This window comes from Gossypium hirsutum, chromosome A10 (assembly GCF_007990345.1).
Source record: "Gossypium hirsutum isolate 1008001.06 chromosome A10, Gossypium_hirsutum_v2.1, whole genome shotgun sequence".
NCBI classification, from domain to species: Eukaryota; Viridiplantae; Streptophyta; class Magnoliopsida; order Malvales; family Malvaceae; genus Gossypium; species Gossypium hirsutum.
Genome location: NC_053433.1, coordinates 2792660 through 2820371, shown reverse-complemented (window position 1 = coordinate 2820371; position 27712 = coordinate 2792660). Strand labels below are relative to the sequence as shown.

At 31.8% G+C, this 27712-nt stretch overlaps 5 protein-coding genes and 1 non-coding gene across 8 annotated transcripts; 2 read left to right on the top strand and 4 right to left on the bottom strand.

Annotated features, from left to right (window-relative positions):
* Nucleotides 1-1964: 1964 nt before the first annotated feature.
* LOC107925020 (uncharacterized protein At4g18490) lies at nucleotides 1965-9754 on the bottom strand. Its single transcript, XM_041079549.1, has 17 exons — nucleotides 9684-9754; nucleotides 8700-8802; nucleotides 8275-8398; nucleotides 7816-8004; nucleotides 7616-7696; nucleotides 7404-7484; nucleotides 6496-7281; nucleotides 5997-6191; nucleotides 5783-5920; nucleotides 5511-5633; nucleotides 4817-4993; nucleotides 4545-4716; nucleotides 4321-4388; nucleotides 4185-4224; nucleotides 3883-4059; nucleotides 3572-3682; nucleotides 1965-3476 (listed from the first exon to the last, which is right to left on the bottom strand). Exons 2-17 carry the CDS (start codon nucleotides 8767-8769, stop codon nucleotides 3420-3422), a joined length of 2589 nt encoding a protein of 862 aa, XP_040935483.1. The 5' UTR covers nucleotides 8770-8802; nucleotides 9684-9754; the 3' UTR covers nucleotides 1965-3419.
* A 1263-nt stretch (nucleotides 9755-11017) lies between these two features.
* LOC107925162 (magnesium-chelatase subunit ChlI, chloroplastic) lies at nucleotides 11018-12900 on the top strand. The gene is made up of 3 exons (XM_016855757.2): nucleotides 11018-11281; nucleotides 11390-11505; nucleotides 11682-12900. The coding sequence occupies exons 1-3, from the start codon at nucleotides 11182-11184 to the stop codon at nucleotides 12732-12734; spliced, it is 1269 nt and encodes a 422-aa protein (XP_016711246.2). The 5' UTR covers nucleotides 11018-11181; the 3' UTR covers nucleotides 12735-12900.
* LOC107925166 (nudix hydrolase 15, mitochondrial) lies at nucleotides 12875-15073 on the bottom strand. Its single transcript, XM_016855763.2, has 4 exons — nucleotides 14628-15073; nucleotides 14372-14514; nucleotides 13290-13409; nucleotides 12875-13215 (listed from the first exon to the last, which is right to left on the bottom strand). The coding sequence occupies exons 1-4, from the start codon at nucleotides 14890-14892 to the stop codon at nucleotides 12991-12993; spliced, it is 753 nt and encodes a 250-aa protein (XP_016711252.2). The 5' UTR covers nucleotides 14893-15073; the 3' UTR covers nucleotides 12875-12990.
* A 227-nt stretch (nucleotides 15074-15300) lies between these two features.
* Nucleotides 15301-18719, bottom strand: LOC107925165 (protein IQ-DOMAIN 1). 3 transcript variants are annotated; one of them, XM_016855758.2, is made up of 6 exons: nucleotides 18179-18719; nucleotides 17687-17794; nucleotides 17108-17266; nucleotides 16622-16849; nucleotides 15988-16101; nucleotides 15301-15905 (listed from the first exon to the last, which is right to left on the bottom strand). In XM_016855758.2, the coding sequence occupies exons 2-6, from the start codon at nucleotides 17753-17755 to the stop codon at nucleotides 15540-15542; spliced, it is 936 nt and encodes a 311-aa protein (XP_016711247.1). In that variant the 5' UTR covers nucleotides 17756-17794; nucleotides 18179-18719; the 3' UTR covers nucleotides 15301-15539. The 3 variants fall into 3 exon arrangements, with proteins under 3 accessions (XP_016711247.1, XP_016711249.1, XP_016711250.1); XM_016855760.2 differs by having other exon boundaries at nucleotides 18067-18708; XM_016855761.2 differs by having other exon boundaries at nucleotides 17951-18626.
* Nucleotides 18720-20848: 2129 nt separating this feature from the next.
* On the bottom strand, nucleotides 20849-20922 carry TRNAI-UAU (transfer RNA isoleucine (anticodon UAU)). Its single transcript has one exon. It is a non-coding gene; the product is annotated as a tRNA-Ile (tRNA).
* A 1343-nt stretch (nucleotides 20923-22265) lies between these two features.
* LOC107924965 (E3 ubiquitin-protein ligase ATL41) lies at nucleotides 22266-23179 on the top strand. Its single transcript, XM_016855543.2, has one exon. It carries the CDS (start codon nucleotides 22428-22430, stop codon nucleotides 23097-23099), a length of 672 nt encoding a protein of 223 aa, XP_016711032.1. The 5' UTR covers nucleotides 22266-22427; the 3' UTR covers nucleotides 23100-23179.
* Nucleotides 23180-27712: the final 4533 nt, after the last annotated feature.

Sequence of the window (27712 nt, the reverse complement as noted above, 5' to 3'; positions counted from 1 at the left end):
AAGTTGAATATCTCAGTCATAGTGAAACTAACAGTCAGCTGATGTTAACGTAGGCCAAGTTTGTTTGTTCCATTCCCAAAGAGATTTTATTTGGAGGATTCATCAAATAGTTTTGCCTTGGGATTTTATCAAAATTAAAATTTGTTTTTAGGTTCACTCTTATTCTCAAAGATACGAAAGTCTAAGTTCTGATAACTCATAACCATAAGAAAGATGCTAAATCAGTAAATTGCTAACAGGTTCCTTCTGTTATCATTATTATTTTTTTGTTGTTGCTTTCAAGCTGGTTTGTTTCTGTATAAGCATATTCAAATATCAAGCTACTAGTCCATACTTAAAAATTTGTTCGATATTGAAAATATTTTTATAAAAATATTACACCAAAAAAATAGTTCAACAAAAAGAAATTAAGTTTATTTAAATATAAGATGACTTGTTTTTAAATTTATAATATTTTTTTCTTTTCCTTTATGCATGTTATAATTTATGTCATAAAATTAAATATGTCATACTATAATATATATAAGTATTAAAAAATATGTTAAGTGAAAAGAAATATATTCTATAAACAATTAAAAAACATACGAATAAACTAAAATGAAATCAAATTAATCATTTATTAATATAAATGGATTTAAAAAAATTAATTACTCATATTTCAAACCAAAATATAGTTAAATTATATATAATATTATATCAAATTCAACCGGCCCCATCCATAAACTCCTCTAAATATGAACAAAATTCTCCTGCTTTTTAGTGCTCTTTGTATGTCTCACCAATATTTCTTGCCACGTGTATTATTGAATTTTAAGTGAACTAACAGCTTGCTGCCGTTAACTTTGTTCACTTTTACCGTTTACTGCTCGTCTTTATTATTTTTAGCCATCACTTTTCTTGTACTTTTTATTCACGTTAAAAACAATATAACATTGAGTAACGTTAACGGCAAATTCAGTCAATTTGCACAAATTCACTGATACACGTGGCAAGATAATATTGGTGGGGTAATATAAGCCGGGCAATTAATAGAATCAAAGAAGTAGAAAAAATTTAAATTAATCAAGTTGTAAAATTTTATTTTTTTATCTTAATTTGATTTCAAAGAATCGAGTAAAATAAAATTTGAATCAAGTCGAATTAAGTAAAATTGTTCACATTAAATTAAAAAATTAAATATGTTAAATTAAAATTTTATTATAATATAATTAATTTCATATTAAAGCACATAAATTCGAAATTATATATATTTATAAGCTTTTTCAAAGTATAAAAAACATAAGATATTTTGATAAATTTGAATCATTAATTAACTTATTTAGATCCAAAAATTATTATTTTTAAAATTTTTTAAAATTTTAACTTTCTTTATATATTCTTTAAATTTTAAAAAATATAAATTTTAAATTTCTAAAAATAAATTATTTTGATTTTTTTAACTTTTATTGAAAGAAATTAATTTACTCATTTTTAAAATTGACAAAAACAAAAAAATATTTACACAAATCTCTTATTCAAATTATTCAAGTTGTAAAACTCAACTTAACTTGAACTCAAAATTTAAATAACTCAATTTAATTAACGTAAAATTTATTTTTTTAAAATCAAATTAAATTTACTTTAAATAAGACGCACCAAAAAATAACATAAAAATTTTGCTATAGAATATAGATTTAGACAAAAAAAATGTATATGAATTTTTTTTATTGGCACGACAAATGTATATTAATTGATCTTAACAAATCTAAGCCGAAATCATTAATAGTTTAATTTTAAGTTATAACTGTAATCTATTCTTACATTCATATATCAAGGTTTTAAAGCCTCTTCTTTTCTGGTAAAAGAAAATCTTCTTTAGTTTCCCACTTAAGCCAAAAGACCTCACCAACGTAATCTAAAAATTTCACTTGGCCAAATTTATGTAACCAGTCCAATCATTCACCAGACTCGAGAACATCAAAGAGGAGAAAAACCAATCATATTATTCCACGGTAGTATAATATAAAGGTCAGATTTCGATTTTGAGACATACTATATCAATTATATTTATGTATAAATGTATAACTTAAAACCAAAGTACTAATACAAGAAAACGAAACAAAAATGAACTCTCAATCAAGCAGATTGACTAGTTGACAAACGAATCACCCTAGTAATTTAGGGATTTAGTGTCTGAGCTATCGGAAGTTCACACTTTTATACACGAAATGAGTCTTCCTGCAAATTGATCCTAGCTTATCTTCATCTCTCCTCTTTTTGAAATTGGGTTGAGAAGCCAAAGGTTGGGAAGAAACCAGAACTGTTGTATCGGATTGAACTGGAGTTGAAAAAATTTGTGGGAGAATGAGATTGGTAATGTCTTGAAGGGGTTTCCTTAATCTTCTTTTTTTATTGTTGGAGGATGAAAGTTTTGTAAGAAGAAATGTAGGCTTTTTTGAGGAGAAAGGAGGGATGTTCTCCTTGTTGTCATTTTCATGAAAGGAGAGAATAGCCATTTGACTGAGAGAGGGGGAGGAGAAAGAGGTGGAGGAGAAGGGCAGAGAGGATGGGAGGGATGGAGAAATTGTGGAGAAGAGGAGACATAAGTAATGGTGGATTTTGGAGGGGAGGAAAAGAAAGATTTCAATTCAAGTTGTTTTGGGATTTTTACATGTTTTTTTTAGTTTTGGTAACATGGAGGGAATTTTGGTGGGTTGAATTAGGAAAAAAATGGTTTTAGTTTGGGACTATTTTTTTAAAAGGAGGGAGGGCGGAGGCGGAATCTATTTTTATGTTTCATCCTAGGCTTGAAACTTCGAATGAAATTGCCAATGTCAAATTATTCAATGGAGAAGGCGCGCATTTTTTATGCTGCACAAATTGGGGCACCAATCAGGAGGGAAGAGTTTAAATTTTTTACTTTTACGACTGGAGTGGACTGGACCCTATTCGACCTCTGTTTTGGACTTTAGCAGTGTGTTTAGTTATACACAATTAGGAGAATGGTTTTGGGCCTTCGAAGTCTTGATGCCTGCTAATAAATTAGGGTTCTTACCTTTAAAATATATAAAAAAAAATCAATCAAGATATTATTTTTTTTAAAAGCAATCAATCAAAAGATGAGAACTTGTAAATCATATAGAACAATCTACAAGGTTTAATGAAGTTCTAAATTGAAAGCTTCACTTCAATGAGTCAGAGAAACTAAGTAGAACTAAGCGATGGATAAATGCAGAGTTTCTAACCATGTTTGCTTAACTCCGACTAACTTTTTGACGGAAGAAGACCATGCATCCTGTTTCTGAGATTTGCGTGGAGCAAGAACTTATCAACCAAAATAGGGAAGAAATTTGAATTATCATGTGTACCATGTGTCTATGCATGTGTTTGAGTGAGAGAGATACCTTCCAAGGGCATATAAGCACCGTTCGTTCCCGTGATCAAGTTGGCATTTCCTTGGAAATCAGTAGCTCAGCAAATTTCTGAACCATATTAATGTTCTCAATCGTGAAGGAATGTGCAACTCTAATAATAATCATTGTACCCAGATAAAATCTTATGATTGCAAATAATACAAAATGGGAAAGGATATCTTCTCTTTCAAGATGGGATGGTTAAGCATCAGTAAATTGTTGTTGTTCACAATTGCTCGAACCAATACTTGTTTGGCTTCCTCGTTTTTCTTTTTCAGCATGTTGCATATCTGCAAAGATAAAACAGCAAATTTACCAAATATCTAATTATATTCTCTTGTGCATATTGATTTTCGTATCCTAAATAAACTATGAAGTACTTTAATATAACTCAAGACCACATAAACATTACTGATTTTCTTAATGAAATACATCAATAACATAATATAATCTTCAATGAATCTTTCTTTCTTTGATGTGTTTTACTTACATCTTCAAGCTCCTTCCCATAAGCTTCAGCCTTTTCCACTTTTCCATCATTTTCAATGACTGAAGCAAATTCGGATTCTGTCATATTCACCTCCCGAGCAACTTCAGATCCAGAGGTCAGATGATCATAGAGAACATTCTTGGTTGAAACCTCCACATGGTTCTTATGATTTTGCACCTAGCATAACCATTTGAAGAAATTAAAGTCAAGAGTTTACCGAATATTTGAATCTGCAATTGGCTTGCACATGTATTTTCTGCTTTTGTTCATGCAGAAATGTACAAGTTTGGTCGATCAGATACCTCTTTATTAGCAACTCTCTCGGAAGATTCTGTAAGATTCCTGCAGGTTTTATTTTTTGTTAAAAAAAATGTGTTATTCTAGAGATGAAGCTTGTAAAGTGGTTACGATTATGTGCAGAGTTCAAAAGCAATAGACCTGCTTTCAGTTGGTGATTGCGAAAGCCTTTTAAGGGATTTCAACAACACCGTGTCTCCATTCGATTCCTGTAAAACAGCTTTGAGAAAATACTAGTGACACATCATATTAATTACATGAACACAATACCATCTTGATGGCACTATATTTAAAAATTATTGTGCTTTTTTAGTGAAAATATAATTTTGCATTGAAGTAACTAGTATCAGAAAAAGAAAGAGAACCTGAAATGTTTTACGCTTCAAGGATGGGAACTTTGGTGTTTGTGTCTCAGCTACTCCTACTGGAAGGACAATGTTAGATGTATTTCCTCTAGTATCCTTGTTTTGCTCTAAGTTTCCCAATGAATTGGTTTCCTTCTGAGAACTCATATGATCCGTCTTTGGTCCTATACTCCTACATCAAAAAGAGGCCAACCATTACTACAAGAAGTTAACCGAGAATCCCTCATATAAAGACCTTAATAAACATTGAGCTTGCTACATCAATGACACACCTTGTGCTTTTAATGCAAGAGAGAGCAGGTGCTTTCTTGGTAATTTTATGTGCTTCAGAATGAAACATCGAGTTCTGGATGGAGTGCATTTTTGGAACCTGAAGTTTGGGATTCAAAGATTTCTGGACACTAGATTCAGTTGTCTTCTCGGTATGGTTAGGAGGATTAGCTTGCAGACTGCAAGGAATCCACATAAGCTTGCAGAGCTCAGTTAACAATTTGCTAAAGGTTTCAAATAAATACAAATAGATCAAGTAATACAAGATTAGCTGCAAGATGATATGGATTAAATTATAAAATTTTAATGGAAGATGGAGACAAAAAAAAGTTATCATGCAAAAGAATCACTAGGTAAAGCAAGAATCAGAATATAGAACTTACAAGAAATGTGTAACCAAATCAAAATTCATTTGAGAACTCTTGATAGTCAAGTGCAGTAAAAAAGTTGTCCAAGATAATTTATGAATAAACAGAACTAATGGGCCAGGAAGGAAGAATCCACGTTTAGGCACCCTATTAGAACATCTTGACATTTCACTTAGACAATGATGAAACTTTGACCAAGAACCAGTTAAATGCCAGGTATTAAAATGCATACTTTTCGAATTCTAAAAGTTGCATATAGTAAAATAATGTTTCTGGAGTTGAGCTTGACAGAAAATTAGAAATATAAGCTCATATATGGAAGACTCACCTTGCGTTCTTTTCGGTTCTTAAAAGGACAGGGTCTCCTTTTCTTGCTGCTTTATCTTGCAAACTTGATTTACTGATCAATTTGTGGGCACCATTTTGTATAGCACCAGCAGCAAAACCAGCCCTGTTTTGGATTGTATAGACAATATCATCTAAGAAGTGAACTTTTCATATTTAATGTCTCTAAAGTAAAAAGTTGTAAGGACATCTCCAAAGGAACAACCACATTCTAGCACATACTGTTACATAAATTTACTATTGTAAAAGCCTCACCTGATATCACTAGAACTTCCAATATTGTTTTCACTTTGCTGCAAAACAGACCTCCTTTTTGTCAGTTCTTGCGAACTTAATTTTGAATAATCAACCAGTTTTCTTACACTCTGTGCTTCACTAGCACCAAAGTCCTCCCTGGTGAAGATACAAAGAGTCTAAAAAGTCTGTCTGCCTTTGGAGCAAGAGTATTGCTAGAGGAAGCATGTCATACCTTTTCTCATATACGGGGCTTAAATGCATGCCACCATTATTTTTCCCACTAAATGAGGAAACCTCTTTTCCAATTTCTGATGGTTGATGCAATTGAGATCTGTTTTCCTCTAGTCTTCTGAAAAACCTTGAGCGAATAGCCCCAGCTTCTTTTCCTTTTCTAGCTGTCTGTTCAGTGTCTGTTGGTTCACTGCATCTAATAAATCAAAGTTAGCTGCAACATTAAACACACATACCAGGTTTAATATATTATCAGAGCTAATAGTAGGATATGTTAGCATAAAAAAGCAAGCGTTTGTCAGTTGGTGCAATTTTAAGCAGTTACAGTTGCAGATGCAGTTATGCATATTTCAGCTCTTCAATAATGTAACTACTAATATATTATTAAAATCATGATGAACAATCCCTCTCATTCACATAGTTCATCTAGAAAATCACTAATTAGAACATTTCAATAGTTAAAGGATGGCACATTATTAAAAGACTTGTGGATTATTGACCTGTCCAATGAAACTGAAGGAAGTTTGGGAGTTGGATTCGGGATATACTTCTTGGCTGCAATATTGTCTGTTGATAAGCCTGCAGTGTTAATGCCTTTCAGAACTATACCATCTTGCACTAATAGACTGTCATCTATTTCTGCTGGGATATTGCCACCTGCTCCTTTTCTTCCATCTCTGTCAGTCTCTGATAGCGGAAATGAGTTCTTCCGGTGCAAATTTTCCTGAATGGACTCATTAATTATCACATTGTCTTTGACATTTTGCTCTGAAGCGGAACTGGTTTTTGTTCTTCTTCCCTGAGAACAAACTTCTGCCTGCATGTCGGAAATTGTTTCTGGGTTTGAATTGTTCACATTACGGGAATCCAAGGGTGAACTTTGTAAGGACTGCTGATCATAGAGTTCTGATGAAACCTCCCTCTCTGGCGAGGGACTTGATTTATATGTTTCTTCGGCATTGGTATCCAGTGATGTCTCTGGAGAAATTCTTGATCCCTGTGCTGTATCCATTTTTTCAGGTGCAGGCCCCTGTGCAGGAACAGCTTTTGAGGAACAAGGGTTATCTGTGGATTTGCAAGCCTCCACCCGACCCTTGGATGTCTCAGCCTTCGAATTGGCTGCATCCCTTGATTCTGGAAGTCTTTCAGTTATGAGATCATCCTCAAGTGCTTGATCAATTTTAGAAACTTCAGTACTCTCAGAAGCAGCGGCTTTGCCTTCCTGGTTTTTCTTACTAGTCTTCTCTCCAATATTTAGGGTCGAATCAAAATCAAAATCATCCAACCTGCAACAGATACAATGTACAGGCTAATAAATTAAAAAAAATGAATGTTAAGTTGACTTATGCATCCAGCAAACAATTTTAAAGCATGAGATGATTTAAAAATAAAAGAATTATCCACTCACTCAGCGGCTTTGCATTCCTTATTTTTCTTACTAGTCTTCTCTCCTTTATTTAGGGTTGAATCAAAATCAAAATCATCCAACCTGCAACAGATACAATATACAGGCTAACAAATAAAAAATGAATGTGAAGTTGACTTGCATGTCCAGTAAACAATTTCAAAGCAAAAGATTGTACATGAGATAACTGAAAAATAAAAGAATAATCCACTCACTCAGCGTCTTTACTTTCCTGGTTTTTCTTACTAGTCTTCTCTCCTTTATTCAGGGCTGAATCAAAATCAAAATCATCCAACCTGCAACAGATCCAATGTACAGGCTAACAAATAAAAAAATGACTGTGAAGTGGACTCATGCATCCAATAAACAATTTTAAAACATGAGATGATTGAAAATTGAAGAATTATCCACTCACTCATTAAAATTAAAAGAGAAAGCTAAGCGATCTTTTTTCTCTTGTTGCTTCCCACTGTTACTTTCCTCTTTAGATTTTTCCTTTGCTTTTGCATCCTTTTTTGCGGGTGATGAGAAGTCAAGATCAGGCATGTCCACTTTGAATGATGAAAACTTGCCAAAATCATCATCCAGATTAAAATCAATATCCCTGAAAAGAAAATTATCTTCATAACTGAGTATCCAGTAACTCATCCTACTCACAGAAATAATTTCTGCTGCAAAAAGCACAATGATGACATCCATGCAGAGAAAGCACCAAAATAGATGAAGTGAAGCAATGAATAAAAGATGGACAATACAATAGTATACTATTCCTACATATGATATGCAGAATAGACTAACTGTGCTAGGTTCTGATGTGTATAATGAGACAAGTTTTATGATGACAATAATCGCTCCAAGATTTGGTAACACTTACAGCTTGTCAAAGTTAAACGCCTTATTCTTTCCCTTTGTGGTTGTCTCAAAGCTAAAATCCAAAGCATCATCTTTCACTGACATAGATTTCCAGGAGCCAAGGAAATCTTTACCAATTTCCTCATCTGTTTTTAAGTGGAAAATAGGATCTCAGTATATAATTCTTTTCAATTATTGAAAAAGGTGATACTAGAACGACTTTTTGAATCCTCTTTAGACTTTAGGTTGATTGACTAATTATTTATAGTCTTGGGAGATTCCAGAGCAATTAATCATAAAAGGTTAAGGGCATTGTTTCTAATAATGTCTTCATTAAGAAATCACCATGGTTACTCATAGCTCCCATCTACTAGAGCTACAGCCTCTTGTTAATTTTTCAAGATTTCTAAAGCATTTTTCTTAATTTTTTGCATGCCACAGGAATACCTAGCATTGATTTTTTCTCCTTTGATTTTGAATCAACAGCTGAAGAAGTTGCTTTCTGTGGCTCTGCCATCTGCTCACAACATTCATAAAAACTTATTCTCAACTGCATCCATCCAAGAGACTGTCAATAAATCAATATGAATTGCAATAGAAAAGCAAGTAAGCAATAAAATGGTGCTGGAGCAGCATATCTAACACTCATGGATCAAAGGTGTGAAGTGTAAGAAAAACAAGTGACGATACAATACATTAGTTCCGCTACATGTAAGTAAAGTATCAATAACATATGCGAGAAAACCAGATCAATGACATTCTAAACATACGATGTTGCTAATGACATTACCATTCAACAGGAGTAATGGTCAATGAACTAGACTTTAAAAAGAATGCAATCGTAGCAATTCGCTCATCAGATATATATACGCAAACTAATGCTTTAGTGGTTATGGAGTAACGGACTACCTATGAGGTTCCTTTGCAAATTTATATCAGATTATTTCATAAGTCATTATTAAGGTATTTAAAACTTCAACATGCAACCTTCCAAAATCAAACTAAATCAGAGATGAGAGATCCATCATCCACGAGATCTAATACATGACAGAGCAATCTATACCGAATAAATGCATTTCTAGGAAACATGCAATTAGTTAAACATCAAGGATCAAGCTCAAAATACCTGACCTGTTCGACAAAATTTCTAGGTCAAAATAGTAACAAAGAAAAATCCGCACAGAGAAACATGAAAGCTGAAAGCACATTCACTAGAAGGAAAATGTAGAGACAATGATCATCAAAGAAACAGTATGTATTACTACAAAAAGCTACAAAACCAAACTGATTGAATGCCTAAACTAGTTCCAAATTCAAAAACAGGAGTTAATTCACCGAAAGAATCGATCAGCGAAAATGACATGATCTAAAAAAAAAAGTAAGTTCTAAATAGTTTAGGATTTGAATTCGAGCGAGAGGAAGAGAGCAGACTTGCGTCGTCAATATTCGTGAGAGAATGTAAGAAACGAGGCTGTTTTGCTGGAAAGAAAATTGGCGAAGAAAATGCCGGTTTTAGGTGAAAGGATTTTCTTTCTGTTCAAATGTACTCTGAATATATACTATAGCTCCGACTGTTGAAGACGCGGGAGTGCGGTGGAGCCTGGTATGAGCGTTTAAAGTAAGGGAAAATTGCAACCAAGGTCACTAAATTATTAGTATTTTTATGTTTTGGTCACTCAACTTCAAAAGGTTACAAAATGGTCACTGAACTATTGGAAAGTTTTCATTTAAGTCACCGAATTGTTCCAAAGATTTTATTTAAGTCATTGGGCTGTTAATTTTTTTTCAAAAAAAGTTTGGCTAGCAAGCACCAAGCTATGATTCAATAACCAATATGATAGATCAATACCCGGCAACAAGAAAAAGAATATACATTTAGCTCCAATTCAATCTAACGGTTAATATCAAAGATCGAAAAAGAAAATTGTTTAGATTTTAGTTTATAGATTCATTACGTTCAAAACTGTTTTATGAAAAATAAATTGAATTGTAAAAGAGAAGAGGAAAAAGAACTTTCAATTAATGTAAACAGTGCAAACAGAAAAGGTTATAGGTAAACGATTTAAATAGCTTAATGACTTAAATGAAAATTTTTGAATAGTTTAATAATTATTTTATAAATTTTTAAAGTTAGTCAAAATAAAAATTTATTAATTTCATATTTAATCGAAGTTAAATATGATTATTGGATAAGGAAACATCAGCACCAAAGGTTTTATTTTAACATCAATCCAACAAAAATCTTTTGCCATCACACCATTAACTGGATTAACAGTAGCGAAGATATCTAATTAAAAGCCCCTATGAGAAACTGAAGAGCTAACCAAGGAGAGCAAAAACAATGCCAGAGATGAGTACGTACGTTCCTTCACTGACTTGCAAGAGCTGCACTACCACGAAAGATGTCAAACACTTCGCTACATTTCCACCAGAACTTTTCTCTTGCTTCTCCAATGAAAAGAAAAAAGGCCCATTTTTTAATTTTTTAATTTTTTATTTTAATGTTCATATTTGATAATAATTAGTACACATTTTTTTAAAATAAAAAAATCTGTACAACATAAGATGTCTATTATTGTGTAAAACTTAGATAAAATTCCTTTAAATTAAACGTGTAAAGACAAACTTTTTTATGAGCTAAATGTGTAAAGTAAAGATAGTTAAATGATGGAATTAGGGGGGAAAAGCAATTTTTATTTTATTATTATGATAGATTTATTTTTCCAATATTTATTTAAAATAATATTATTTGATTTGATTATGAGACAAGATGACAAAAATCAAAGGCAAAGAAAGAATGAAATCTATCTTCTTATCCGCAACCTAACAAACCAATAAGAAACCATGTCGAGCTGAGTCGAGGAAATCACATAAAACCGTGACACTCACAGAGTCTCACAACACTGACAAAAATACAATTGCAGGCGCCATGGCTTCCGTGCTTGGAACCTCAACCGCAATCTTAGCTTCTCGGTCCCTCGTTTCTCCTTCGTTAAAGCCTGCCTTTCCCTCTATCTCCATTAACCCAGGTACATTTCTCTACCATCTCTGCAAGTTGCTTTATCAATGAAGATGATAAGTTGGGCTTTGGATATTTTTCTGTTCACTAAGATTTGACCCTTTCCTTGTTGGTACAGGACAGGGTTATGGGAGGAAACTGTATGGAGGAATTGGGATTCAGGGAAGAAAGGGGAGGCCTCAATTTCATATTGCAGTAACCAATGTCGCCACTGAAATTAACTCTGTTGAACAGGTAACCTAATTAACTTGGTTTTCTTCTTTCATTTCATTCTATTTTTGGAATTGAAGAAATTGGGTATTTGAAGAAATTGCTGTTGGGCAGTAAGATATAGAGTTGCCTAGTAGAACTTGTAAGTAATTGCTTTTGAAATTATATGTGAATGAAGCTTGTGAAGTAATAATTTTCAGGCTCAGAAGGTTGCCGCTAAAGAAAGTCAAAGACCAGTATTTCCATTTGCTGCTATAGTAGGACAAGATGAGATGAAATTGTGTCTCCTGTTGAATGTGATTGATCCCAAGATTGGTGGTGTTATGATAATGGGTGATAGGGGAACTGGGAAGTCCACAACTGTTAGGTCCTTGGTTGATTTATTGCCTGAAATCAGGGTGGTCTTCGGTGACCCTTATAACTCGGACCCGGAAGATCCGGAATCAATGGGCATAGAAGTTAGAGAAAAGGTTGTAAATGGAGAGGAACTGACTATTACAATGACTAAAATCAACATGGTGGATTTGCCATTAGGTGCTACTGAAGATAGGGTCTGTGGAACCATTGACATTGAGAAAGCCCTCACTGAGGGTGTCAAGGCATTTGAGCCTGGACTTCTAGCTAAAGCTAATCGAGGGATTCTTTACGTCGATGAAGTTAACCTTTTAGATGACCATTTGGTGGATGTTCTTTTGGATTCCGCTGCATCAGGATGGAACACTGTTGAGAGGGAAGGTATTTCGATCTCACATCCTGCTCGGTTTATTCTCATCGGCTCAGGTAATCCAGAAGAAGGAGAGCTTAGACCACAGCTTCTTGATCGATTCGGAATGCATGCTCAAGTCGGGACAGTGAGGGACGCTGAGCTTAGAGTGAAGATTGTGGAGGAAAGAGCACGGTTTGATAAAAACCCAAAAGAATTCCGTGATTCTTACAAGGCAGAGCAAGAGAAGCTCCAACAGCAGATTGCTTCAGCTAGGAGTTCTCTTTCTTCTGTCCAGATTGATCAAGACCTAAAGGTTAAAATATCAAAGGTTTGTGCTGAGTTGAATGTTGATGGATTGAGAGGAGATATTGTCACTAATAGAGCTGCAAAAGCTCTTGCAGCTCTTAAAGGAAGAGATAAAGTCATTGCAGAAGATATTGCCACTGTCATCCCCAACTGCTTGAGACACCGTCTTCGCAAGGATCCTTTGGAGTCTATCGACTCCGGTTTACTCGTTATCGAGAAATTCTATGAGGTTTTCGGCTGAGAGATGCTTACTAAAGTCCTTTTTCCAAACATGTTTAGCTGCTTCAGAAATGTTTTGTTATGTTCTTTTTTTCATACAATCAAACATTGTGTGATATTCAGCACAAAGTAGATTCTTGGTCTAATCTTGTTAAAGAAGAGTAAAACGAAGGAAAGATTGCTTTGAATGAATACTCTGTTTAGATTTTCTGCAAGATTATTACTTTTGAAGATGCCCCATTGCAATACAAGGCAAGCTTAAAATTCCTAGACTATATTCAATGTGCGTCGGTAATTTTGCCCACATCCCTAAGAAATTCATACTTGGGACTCTGTTCCGGGAAGGCCGGTGGTTGCTGGTAGACCACTGAAGCAGCTCTGATTAAAATGCCAGCAGTTAAACCCCAAATTAGATACTTCTTATTCTCAGTTTCATAGTCAAAGAAGTGAAGAAGATACTTTTCTTCCATCATTTCTCTCTCTTCAGCAATTCGATTTTCATCCTGAACCCAACAAATCGCACACGATTTTAGAAAGGGTGAAAAGTACAACACTAGATAGGAGTTAAGAGAAAAACCTTAATGAACATTTCCAGTGGAACGTCGAACACAGTGTCCACTTCAGCAGGATTCGGCTTAGGCTTGAATGCCTTCCTGTCGTTAAGTATGCAAATAACAGGAACAACTCTAAGGAGATGCTGCAGGAAAAAAACCAATAATTTGTAACCAGCTGAAAGCCAAAGCGGAATAGAATTCCAGCTATGGTGCATGCTTCTTTTTACGATGTTTTTCACCGAAACTGAAAGATCATATCGTTCACAATCGAAAAAGCATAATAGGATCCAAATATCACATTACATTCAATAGGGACATTTAAACAATCTGAAACATATGCAACATTTTAAGTTGAAACCCCTGACTGACTTAAGCATCAGAGCGGAGTGCCAACTCCGACACTATCATAGCTCACCTCTTCCATTTTGCAGATCCGACCATCTAGCAAATCCCCTCTCAGCCCACATATTTACCAGCTTAACACTACCACTCAAGTCATTTCTCTGAATTGATTAATCAATAAAAATTCAACTTTTTTCAAGATACCTACCATTCAAGAAAGGACTAACAACTGTCGAACTCACATTTCTAGTACCTTAACTATCTTTGGTTGTAAGAGCTATTAAATTACCCATGTGAGAAATCATGCTTTGATTACGTAGGCAGCTTGTCTAAACTAAATAACACCATTTTCACTAGTATACTAGCTTTGACTCTCCCCATGTTTTGTCGAAATATTTAGTATTAGCACTGATTATCCCCATGTACCCCTCGCCAAAAACACCCATGAATTCCCATTTTTTACAGATAAAGGTGTCAGATAGGCAACACCAAAATTTTGACTATACAGATGCATTTATGATATCAAGTGCTCAAAAAAAAAAATAGGTTTCTTAAGATTCTGCAATTGGATAAACAAGTTTAGGCGATTGCATTACAAAAACCCTTTGCTGTTATGCTAACCCAACAAGAAACTTATGATGTTACCATTGGTATATAGGATCACCCAAATGAGAACCGGTTCAGATCAAACTAATGCCATTTACCATGTAGAATCATGTATGAAGAAAATGCTAAAAGAGCTTAGAAGATACTATTTCAATACCTTGGACAAAAATGGTTCAAGAAAAGTTACAACATTCACAAGTGAAGGATCCAACCCAATCTCTTCTTTGGCTTCTCTAGTAGCTGTATCACCATCATCTTTGTCTCCTTCCTCTGCTTTCCCACCTGGCAATGAAACTTCCCCTGCAACAACAACAAAGGTATCAAAAACACTAAAAACAATTAAAGTCCTCATTCGGTAGTCACATGAAGGAAAAATGAAAGAATCCCCCAAAAAAAAAAAGAAACAAACTGACCGGAATGTGTAGACATTGTTAAAGACCTTTTGGTCAGTATGACACGCAAATCCCCAGCATCTCCTTCAAAGAGACATATCAAAACAGCAGCTCTTTTGGGTCTAAACTTTTCTGGGTTTTGGACAACTGGGGTAACAGATTCTTCGTCTAAGGAACAAGGTGGAGGCTTGTAATGACGCAGCTGCTGGGCTAAGGCCAAGAGTCTCTGAGATGGAAATGAAGGTGATGATCCACCATTTACAAAAGATGCTGTTGATGAAGCCATGAGATTAATGATTGGTGCGGAGAATAAAGGTAGTCCTTTTAAAATTGAAAAGAAGATTATGTTTATTTGAAGATTGTGCAGAATATATAAATAGAAAATTTTAATAATTTCTATACCTTTTTTCCCTTTAGTAGCCTCCCATCTACTCCATTAGTCAAGCTAGAAATGGGGGGCAAGGGGGACCTCAAGGAAGCTGGTTGTTGACTATATAATAAAGATTCAATTAATTAACCTGGTTCTAAAGCTGTCAATTACAGATAGTATAGAAAGAAAATGGCTTAGCAAGGCGAGTGAAAAAAGAAAAGGCTACAAAAATAGCTGAAAAAAATTCATGCATGTTGGAGACATGGAATTGCAGTTGTCTGCTTTGAATCTTCTTCTACGCACTTTGTAATAAGAATCATAGAATGGAATTTAAATAAGAAAATTTACATTACCACGAAAATATTACCGTCTCTTTCCATCATGTATGAAACAGAAGTTAGAAGACAAGAAAACAAAAACAACAAAGGTAAAGAATCACCCCCATCATATACAAAAAGGCTTAGAAGCAAAAGCGTAGTATAATAATAAATACATGTATTTTTCAACAACTAAATAAAAGAAAATAGGATTTGATCACTTAAAACTATATATTTGGCTTGCTGCTAAGTTGATATCTCTTCTTTTTCGATGTTTATCTTATCAGCTTTAGTGTTTACTTGACGTGCAGCTGGTTTCTCAGCACCAGGATAAGACAACCTCCTAGGCTTCATCGCTCCCTTCGCATTGGACAGTGGGGGTTTAACTGAAACTGATGCTTTTGGCTTCGGTGAATTCGAGTTTTTACCGCCCTTGCTTGTCTGTTTGTTCTGTGGTTCCTTAGGGGTTGATTTAGGGGTAGTTGACGGAGTTGGGAGCCGTCTTTCCCATGGGCGAACAGCAATCCATCGTTCCACCCAACTCCAACCCCAATTAGCTTTAGCAAGTCTATAACTACCAAGGCCATTATTGATAGAGTTGGGAGCCCTCCACTGCAAACCATGCATATCCCATGCTGATTGCTTGTATAACTTTCACAAAAAAGTAAATAAAATGGATGGCAATATGGCATACCTGATGGGAAAAGGCATATGCCATGGTTCGCTCCCGCTTAACGGCAGCTGCTTCTTTCTGATGTATCTTTGTGAGAACTTCCTCCATTGTGCCGGGGCCCCCAGACCATTCCACCTGTCATCCATTTAAGATTAAGAGACGGAGAATGAGAGCTAAATAGGCCAGCCTCATGCAGATTACCAGAAAGTGTCAAAAAGAAAAGATACATGAATGCTTTCAATTGACAGCAAGAGCACCTAAACCATGAAATGCTAATCACATTATAGACCAGTAGGACATACAGATTGCTATTCTTAGACAATTCTAGAAGGATCTAGGGGTTTCTGGACTACAATGAGTCTTCCACCAATAATTCCACAAGCAGCTTGCACAAACAAAACATATAAGGACCCGAACATCACATCGTACTACGAACTTTTAATGACTACTTGTACCATAAATAACTTGGGAGTACCAATAGTTCGCAAATATACACAGATTGGAGTCTCTATATGATCTAAGTTTAAGGTAAAATAACAGATTACAACAAAAGATTCATTCTGAAAATGGACAGCAGACAAATAGTATTAAGAATACATGATGTCATGATCTTCGTCCATGCAAATTCTCATGAGCAAATGGCTTTTGATCTAACCTCTAGCTCATGTAGTTTTGCCTCGAGCTTTAGCTGATTAGCTATTTTCTTCTGTCTAAGGCGGCCTTCCGTTACCATACATAGTCGACGAGCTCTTATCTGAGCCTGTATGTTGCTCCATGAATGAAGATAATGTAATGTTGTTGTAGCTTGCTTTTTGATTGAATAAGTTCGGGTTTTAGCCTGTAATCTTACTATACCTTTCAATAGACGTAATTTTTTTCTAGCCTGCATCATGAGAAAAGAATTATTAAACCATTCTACCATCTCTAAGGTGAAAATAATCTTATATTTATAAGATATCTGCAAGTGGATTGAAAAACAAAGAGGAGAATCGAAGGCACATATGTCCATTATCAACATATAACAGGATTCAGAAACAGAGGAGATACTTGGTCACATTTTCATAACATCAATTAATTTTTAAGTACCATGTGCCTATATTGCAACCATGGTTTATCTTATGGACCTTGCAAATCAACATACCCTATAGGCTCGGAATGCGGTTTGAATCCGAGTTGCTGCTAAATCCTCAATTGACATACCAAGAGCAGCGGAATCTCTAATAAATTTTGTTCTCATGGAAGTCTTTCGCTGGAGTTTCTTCCATTTGAAGCCTTTGGATTTTGTAGAACCTGAAGATCTCTGTGCCAAACAAATGAGACCAGTTACGACGACCATAATAAAGCCGTGTCACTTAGACGCTTTATTTTTCTTAAAGTATCCATGTCCGACATAACCATCCAAACACATATTCAGATGTTGGCATATGACAACCAAATTGAACAAATGGTGTCAGGGAAGGTATAGAAGTGACACTTATAGCCGAATATGAGCTCGGATTCGTTGAGAAAAAAGTAACTAAAAGCCTCAAAATTTGTCATTCCAATGGTACACAAGATTACACTTCCCAAAAGGGTTTGGAATTTGGATAACATTAGTCCAAAAGATTCAAATAGAAAATGAATTATTTCAGAACCAAACTCAGATTTTATTCATAACAGGATAACAGAAAGCTTGCAGAACTTAGCTTATGATTGTTAAGTAAAATAATGATATATATACCTTCACTTGCTTTGAGCTGTCATCCTTCACTATATTCACTAGTGTCTTCAACACATTTCCAGAACCCATTGCTGATAATAAGTCTCTCAATCCAACTTAAAAATCAACCTAACAGTATTGTCCAAGGCAAATATAATCAGAAACAACAGCAGGAACACAGATAATCCAGCTTCTTAAGCTATGGACATGGTTTAATTTAAAAGCTAGCTGTTCTAAACTCAAACCAGCAAGCTTTTCACAAGTCAACTATCAAAGTCAACCCACCTACAAGAAGCTGAAAAATGAAGCAGAACAAAAACCCCATAATATCATAAAACAAATAATTGATATTTTTGAGGAAAAATTGTTCCTTTCTTTGACACCATTAAAATTTCACTTACTAGTGCTAATAACATCCAGAACCCAGATCCAAGGCATCCCAAAATAACAAATTTTTCCCTCTTACGAAAGCAAACAAAACCAAACCAAAAACATGGGTTACAAATGACATACCAAACAAAGCTGTCAGACAAATAAAAGGAGGTACTTTTGGGAAGAAGGCAGGCACTGAAAGCAAAGAGTTTTTTGAGAGAGGAAAAAAAGGGGGAAAAGGTGGTGACAACAACAGTAGCTGTTGTAGTAAAGAAGAAGGAAAGCCAGAAATCAAAAGAAAAGAAAATAATAGAAGGGTTGGTGTGGAATATGGATTGCCATGGCCCATAACCAGCTTTTTATCTCTCAAGTTGTTTTTATATTTCTTCTGTTTTCTTACTTTTTGGCCCCGATGGAAAAGAAAAGAATAAAAAATTTGGCCTAACAGGAATAAATAAGGGAAATAAAATTAAGACCATATATTTCTGAAACGTCTCTTACAAATCAATTTAAAAGGTTTAACAACTGATATGAAGCTTTGGGAGAGGTTGTCTTAGTGGTTGAGTGTTGGTTGGGTTTTTTTATTTCTATTTTTATTTTTTGACCTTTTTCCTTTTTGAGAAGATTCAACGCAAGGGAGATGATAGGGCTAACAACAGAGACTGGACAACAAACAATTGACGAGTTCTTTTTGATGGAGATAGGTTGCTTATCTATATAACTCTCTGGTCCCTCCCACAAAATTTGGGTGAAAGCCCGTCTTTTATTAAATTAATTTTTTATTTATTTTCCCCGTTAAAATTTAATCTTTGCATGTTAATATAAGATATACTTGACACATCATATTATATTAGTTATACAGTTTACTCTTTAATTTGAGGTAAAATAAGTAATTTATCTAATTTTTTAATAAAAATAATTAATACGATAGATATTTTTTACCCAAAATTTATTTATTACAATGTGTATGTATTATATCTATCTATGATTTAATGATTTCGGGGGGTCAGTTTTAGCATCATCTGATGAAATCAAGTGGTCATTACTCTTTATTCAACAGTGTTGGATTAGGGAAAGGATGGAGCAAAATGGACTTTTTTTCATATAAGGTTTAATTATGGTCCGATCCCTATATTTTTTGTATGTTTAAAAATTCAATTCCTTTGCTTTTAGTTTTAGAAATTTAATCCATCTATTTTTTATTTAATAATTGGAATCTAATTTATAACACAATTAAAGAAATTCCATTAAATTAGATTATATGATTTTTTTAAATAAAATATTGTTACATAATTAATATTAGGCATGTGGAAAGTCAAATAAAAAAAATAAAAATATTGAATATATGATTGTAAGGGGTTTGATTTTGAATTTAGGGTGGTAAAGTTATTGAATACTATTTTATATAGCTATTTACAGAAAAGCATGAAGCTATTAAAAATGAGAAAAAAAAATCAATGTATTAGTGAGGATAAATTCAATGTAAAAGAAAAAAAAGAAGCCAGAACATAATAAATAAATGATAAAATGACATTATAAAATATGCAATGTTCTTATATTCACAGAAGGGAGGGAAATAGAAATTGTTTTTGCTTCGGATTAATATTTGGTATACAAACAGTATATTTTTTTATCTCACAAATAATTTTAAAATTATTATGTGTTTTTTTAATATTTTATCATGCAAGTTAGTTAATATACTACGAGTAGAGTTTTTAGACTTTATAAATAAAATTAGAAATTAGTGTCTTCTAAAAAATAGTAAAATATTAAAAAATATATATTTAAAAAAAAGACACGTGGTAAATCCTTAAAGTTGTTTGTAGAATAAAATATATATATTGTCGATGCGCTAAATACTAACCATATTTTATTATATCCTTACGGGACACTTGTTAACCACACTAATCCTATTTTATTATATCTCTATAGGACACTTGTCAATCACTTACTCTACATGTGGAGTCTAAAAACTTCACTTTTAGTGTACACAATATTTTCTCTTCTTGAAAAATGGAAAACGTTGAAGAAAAAGTATTTAATTGGAAATTTTAAAAATATTTTTTAAATAAAGAATGAAAAATATTTTTTTTCCTATAATAATTTTTCACATATTAAAGATGATACGTCGATTCAAATCCATATAAATGTATTTTTTTTCTTTTATTTATGTTATAGAAAAAATAGTTACAATATATGTGTCCAAGTTTTATTATTGAAAACAATTTTTTTAATTTTTATTTATTAGAAATGTTTTTGAATAGAAATCAAATGGCCCTAAATTTCTTATATTAAAATTAAAGGGATTAATTTTTTAAATATAAAAAGAGTACAATAGAGCTTCGCAGAGGCTTGATCCAAAAAATTTCTAAACTCGATCTGAGTTTAACTCGTCCAAATGGTTCATTTTACTAATTTAAAAAATTTCAAAATTTTAAATTTAATTATAAAAACATATTAATATAAATATTTTATATTTTTTAAAATTTTTAATGGTAAATAGGTCAGTTACCTGGCTAATTAACACCTCTAATCAGTCCAGGGACGAGAGCACAATTAAACCTCTGCATAATTACCATATTGTAGGTTTATGTAAGTTACGTAGGGTCCGGATAAGAGCCTACAGGTGGGTCATTGTGCAATCTTGACCACTTGTTTATGGGATAATAAAGGAGTTTATGGGATAATAAAGGATCAGATCAGACTTTTGAAACGGGTAAAACGAGGTACTGGTGACTACTTGACCGTGATGATGATGGGGTTGATTAGCGTAACTTATAAACCGTTGACTGAGAAAAAATATCAAACAAATGGTCCCAGCGGGGCTCGAACCCGCGACCTTCGGCTCATAAGACCAACGCTCTAACCAACTGAGCTACGGGACCTTGTTGATATAGGTTAAAATAAATTTTTTTAAACAGATATTGTTTAAGCAAACATAAACTTCTTTCCCAAGAAAATTTCCCTTTTTTCTTTCCTTTTGCTTTAACATTAATGGATAATATAAGATTTGAAAGGTTTATCAAATTAATTAGCCTTAACCTATATCTATCAAATTCGAGGGTAGCAATACAACAGCTCTGATGATTATAAAAAAAATTGATCTTCAAATATCACAAGAGCCACTAGCATTTTATATCTCTTTTTTCCCTTTTAATAATTCATGTTCATTTGCTTTGCTTTCATGATTGTTTTCCAACTTTGTATCAATCAATATCTCCTCTTACCTTCCAAAAAAAAAATTATCACAAAATAAAATATCTAACAATATGTGAAGCATAGAAAAAATAGTTTATATATATAAATATGTAGAAGAAAGTTGCTAAAAAAAACAAAGAGAGAATCGCCATTGTGGAAAAAAAAAAAGAAAAAGAAATTTATGGTTCAGAATAGGACTTGATCATGGAAAATGAGGCGGTGGGGAAGGCAGGAGGGTTCCACTACTAAAATGAAAAAAATTTCATTTATTTTATAATTTATAAAATTTAAAATTAATAATAATAAAATTATATTTTATTTCTCAAAAAATAATAAATTTTAATTTAATTATTTAAAAATTATAAATATATAAACTATTAAAATATTTAAATTTTATTTTTACTATTATAAAAATATATAATTTAATTACCACTTTCTAAAAAAAAATTCTAACTTTGCCGATCACTTTTTTGAGTCATTGCCCGCTAGTCTTCAATCTTAGTCCTGGTGTGGGAAACAAATACATATATGTCAACATGTAAAACGCTAAATGAGGTAACGTAAAACAGTGGGCATTTGAAAATTTTGCACCAAATCGTTGAAAATAATTTATCTAGGCCGTATGCTTTTATTCATTTTATTCATTTTTTCTTAGTTTATCGGCTAACACACTATTAAGAGCCTTAAGGGTTAAATATAACCTTATTCCATGTATTCTTTGAACTTTCTAAATTTAGTTTCTCTGTTTTTGTTTTGAGGAATTTAACCCCTTATTCAAATTTAAAAAAATTCAGTTAATGATATTATTAATTGAACTTTAATTTTTAAATTAGATAGCCAAAGGCGTTAAAATTTCTAGAAATTAGAAATAAATGGACTAAATTTCAAAAGTTTAAAGAGCAAAGGGGCTGGGGACAAAATTAGACCAGAGCCTTTGTCACATTTTCGTAGACAAATGTCAGTGAGTTGCCAAGTCAAACTCATTATATGAATGAAATAGCGTAGGTATGTATCTAGCTTTAAATTTTTAATCTTCTTAAATTTAATGCCCCACGAGGAAACATTTCTTACAATTCACACCAGCAAAGTTGAAAACAAAACAGTTCCTCTCTCTTAAATATATATATATAAAACAATTCACCTTCATCACCAGCGGCTTCCATTGATGAGAAACTAATTAAGCCACAAAACTATGGGTTCAGAAGATGATGATCATAACACAACATTTGGTGTCAGCCGCAAGATCATGCTGTCGGCAATCGGCTCTTTACTCGGCGTTGTGATGCTCATTATCATGCTCCATCTCTATGCGAGGTATCTTCTTAGACGCCAAGAAAGGAGACGCCGAGCTGCCCTTTACTCCCCTAGAACCGATCAAATCACACCGGTTGATATAAGTTCCATCACCGAACTGCCCAAGTCGGGACTCGACCCTTTAGTCATAGCTTCATTGCCGATGTTCACATACAAGGTAACCACCGGTCAGGTCAGTCATGATGATGAGGAGTCAGAATGCTCTGTTTGTTTAGGAACCATCACGGAGGAGTCCATGGTTAGGCTTTTACCCAATTGTAAACACATATTTCATGTGCAATGCATAGATACATGGCTTGGGTCACACACAACATGTCCCATATGTCGCACTGTGGTTGAACAGATGGTCCAATCGGAGAACTTCGAGTTAGACAATAGGGTTCAACCCACAGCTCCTCCTTTAGAACAAAAAGATAGTGAACCATCGGGATCAGGGTCAAGATTTGATTCTTTTAGGAGGATGCTTGGTAGAGAAAGATCATCAAATAGAATTCAAAGTTGCGAAAATAATGAAATATTTGATAGTGTTCAAGATTTAGAGAGGCAATAAATCGTAAAATTTTTCACTTACTATCAATGTTTCTTTAGGAGTACTATTTAATTATTAATTCAATTTAATTAGTTTTTATATATATGGTTTGCATATTCATTAATTAATATTATGTATAATTAATTTTTTATTTAGTACCCTTTTTTGTAATTTATTAGTGATTATGCTCCAATAAGATATGTGAAAAATACAGGCATTAGTTTATTACTTTAATTAGGTATTTACCTTTTTTATGTTATGATTTTTTATTTGCTCACATTACACGTTTGGGGCATGTGGTTCGTCCTTTTATGGCGCAACAAAGTCAATAATTCAGCAACCCATCTTTAATATAATAATTTATATTTTATATATTTTTAATAATTTCAGTGATTTTTAATTTTTTAAAATAGTTTTTATAATATTTTTTTAATTTTTTAAATTTTAAAAAATTATTTAAATACTAACATGTCATTTATGTGAATGTAACATCAGTAAAGTTAGCAGACATTTACTTTTTCTTTCAATTTAAAGTGATTTGACAAAAAAATAAATTCAAAAACCGAAAGAGATGAAAAATTAAAATATTTTTTTATAAAATTAAAAGGCGAAAAAAATTATTACTTTTCTTTTTGAGAAAATAAATTTCATTATGTTAATATCAAAGTATCAGATTAAATTTGATGAATAATAATATTTAACTAGCTATTTTCGAATTTGTCAATTTATTTTTTTAAATTTATTGATGATATGATAAGTAAAAAGGAAAAAAAAAACGTAAAATTCAGAATTATTACTTATTACTGTTGTTAATTAATTTCTTTTATTATGGTTTCATTTGAATTTTCACAGAACTCATGGTAAGATAAAAATATGAAAAATATCCCTTTTAACTATCCATTTTCATTTGAATTTGGGTGCCGTATATTCTATGGCACCTCCAAATTTTCACTTTGATCCTATATTTTTTAGTAATATTTAATATTTTTATTTACATTAATTAAATATAAATATATTATATATTATATTTATAGATATTATTAATCAAATAAATTACATTTAAATAATTAATTATATATAGAAAAATCATATTTTACATGAATTTATATTTAATGTTTTGGCATAATTGTCTAAAATACCCTCAACGTTTATGAGATTTTTGAGTTTGAGCCCTTAAGCCTTTTCTTTTTAGATTGATACCCTCAACATTTCGATTTTTTTACAAATCATCCTAATTTTAACGGGAAATATAAGTTGACCATCAATCAAACAGTAGATCAATGAAGTAACTTATGTGGCATACCATATAAGCACGATGTTATAGATGTCATCATTTATAAAAAATAGTTTAACAAAAAAATTTCTTTTTAAAAAATAAATGAACTTCATTAAAAAAAAGTATGAAGAGAAAACTCCGATTTAAACAACTATTTATGTTCTTTCTCTTCCTTTTCAAAAAAGGAATATAAACAAAATGCTTTGTCTTTCCCACTTTTTTTTCTTAAAATTCCCACCTATTAGACGGTTTGGAAATGGGTTTGCTTTGATTTTTACTGTAATTGAGAGAGTGAAATTGCAGGTATGGGCTGATGGTGGGTGTGTTTTTACTCTAATGGCAGCTAAAGGGAAAGAGAGAGAGAAAAGAAGAAAGAAGATGAAAATAAAATGAAAAAAAAAGTTGTTAAACAATTTTGTTTTATAGATAACATCAATGACATCGTGCTTATATGGCATGTCATATAGGCTACTTCGTTAACTTGTTGTTTTACTAACGATCAACTCACGTTTCCAATTAAAAATAGGATAATTTTTGAAAAAATTGCAACGTTGATCCAAAAAAAACAAAAAAAGCTTAAGGGCTCAAACCCAAAACCCCTTAAACATTGAGGGTATTTTTGACAATTATGCCTAATATCTTTAATAATCATTTTTTCTTTCAAATTATATTTTGGATTGGGTCACCGCTAATTTTAATTTCTCCACTATATTATTTAATTTCAACGCGACAACTATTTTCAATCTTTTCGCTCATCCAAATTGGTTCTACATGTCCATGGGCCTGGTGTCCCACTTGACCTGATCAGCTTGACCTAAGTTTGGACAAAACAAAGTTATTTTTGTATTATTCCAGCCTAAATTTAAATTTTATAATTTTAAAAAATATTTTTATTTAATTTTAATTATAAAATATATAAATATCAATATAAAATGATATATTTTAATAATTTATTATTTTTAAACAGTGAAATAATTTTTTTAATTGAATTTAAAAATTGAACTTAAATTTTTTAAAAAAAAATTTGAATCATAACCCAACTTATGAACATTTCTAAAAAAAAATCCGTCTCATTTTATTATAATTTAGAGAGAGGAAAAAATACTTAGGAAAGTTAAATTAACACTTAATTATTATTTACTTTCCTCAATTAAAAAGCAAATCCTTTGTATAAATCTCTCTCTTCCTTTTTTTCTTACATTTGGTATAAATCTTTTGATAATAGGGTCAATTAATCATCAATTAATACAAGATCTAGTTTCTATAACAAAAGAAAATCTAGTTTGATTTATATTAGAAATAAAATAAAATCTAACAAAAAAGCTTAAATTTGAATAAATTTAAGTTTATATTACTAACTAAGGATTAATTAAGCTAAATAAACAGGGACTAAGGGCAGACAATAAATTGAAAATTAAATTTGGACTGAATTGGAACTCAAAAATTTCCAACTAACTACAAGTAGTTTTCATACTCTCATATTATAGTAATTAAAATTTGACCCACTTTTAGCATCAAACTAAAACAAATATATGCAAAGAATCCTAATGGAGGCATCACTGCTGCCTCTTCACACTCAATCAACATTCCAAATTAAAATAAGAACACTCATAAATAGAACTAATTATATATTTAGTTAATATCAAAACCTTATACTGTGCCTATGTTTGCACCAAAAAGACTTCATGATGGTATGAAGATCCTATTCATAATGGCATAAGATAATGTTCTCTCCTAACCCATGTGACCAACTATTTTTAATTTTATTGTAATTGCCAAAATTTTCAATCAGCCTTAAATTTACTTTCTATAAGTTTCTTTTTTAAAAGTTATGAAATAATTTTTATTTTATCTTTTTTTATGTGTAAATATTTAGGGTTAATTTTTTAATTATATAAAAATTAAAAAAAAATTATTGACTTAACGGTTAAGTGACCAAAAAAGACAAATGTGAAAATTTGAGTGGCCATTTCATAATTGAATGATAACAAAATCAAAGATAAACTACGATAGAGATCCTTCAAATAAAAAGTTACAAAATGATCACTTAATTATTTAATTTTGTCTTTTTTGTTACTAAACTGACTAATGTAAAAATGGAAACACCCAAAAATTCATGATAATTGGGTGACCAAAAAAGACAAAATTAAATAGTTGAGTAATCATTTTGTAACTTTTCATATTTAAGTGATAAAAAAATCATAACTAAATGACTACTAAAATAATTTATCTAAAAACCAATAATTGAGTGATTAACTGATTATACATACTAAATTTATTACATTAATTGAATCCCAAACTAAGATTTGGTTTTAGCTCACTTTATTTGGGTTAATACTTAATTTTGATACGCTTTTTCATTAAGTGTGCCAGGCTGGTATTTCCTTTTTTCTCTTCTTTCATTTATTACCACATTTTTACTAGTGTCTTTTCCATGCCATTTCCAGTGAAGCTTTCCTAAATTTTGTTAAATCTTAATTATTTTAAACAAAAGCTCTTTAAACAATATTTAATTCTCAAATATTAAAGCAGGATGTGAAAATTTGAATATAGATAAGTAAAGTAAATATATTACGAGTATTATGTAATTGCTTTAAATTCCTGTTTTATGTCAATTTATACAATGGATTTGCTGATGGATGAATCATACGGTTTTCCATTTTTTTAAGAAGTAAATTAAATATAATCACTAAAAAATATAATCTGAAAAATCACGGGAATTATAGTATTTATTACCTTAACTAATAGTAAGTATGAAGCATCTATCCTCTTAATGGACTTACAAAACACGAAGAATTAATTATTGGATTCATTCTAATAGATACCTTAAATTTATACGTAATTTACATATTTAAATTTAAAATTTAATTATTTTAAAATATATATATTTAAAAGTTATTTTATTGAAAATTTTAACAGTCAAAATTTTTATTCATAACAAAATTTAAATAATAAAAGGTGAAAGTTTAAAAACATTAATCAATGCTAAAATGCAATAATGTTTTTTTTATATTTATTTTATGATTTATATTCAAAATTTATAATTAATTTTTTTAATAATGTTGTCTTTAAAATTCAAACATATATTATTATCTTAAAAGTATAATTTTTTACCATATTTAATATTTATTGGTAAAATTTAATATAAATTTAGATAAATAAAAAGATACAATCCAATGCATTTAACTTACTTTTTATCTCATATTAAAATTATGATATGTCTTGTTTTTATACTACTGCAGTTAAACTACCGGGTAGAGGTAAATAATTCCAAAAGTAGGGTCCAATATGAAGCAGCCAATGTCTTAATGTTATAGAGTGGGGCCCATAACAAACTCCTTAAATTCCATGCAAATAA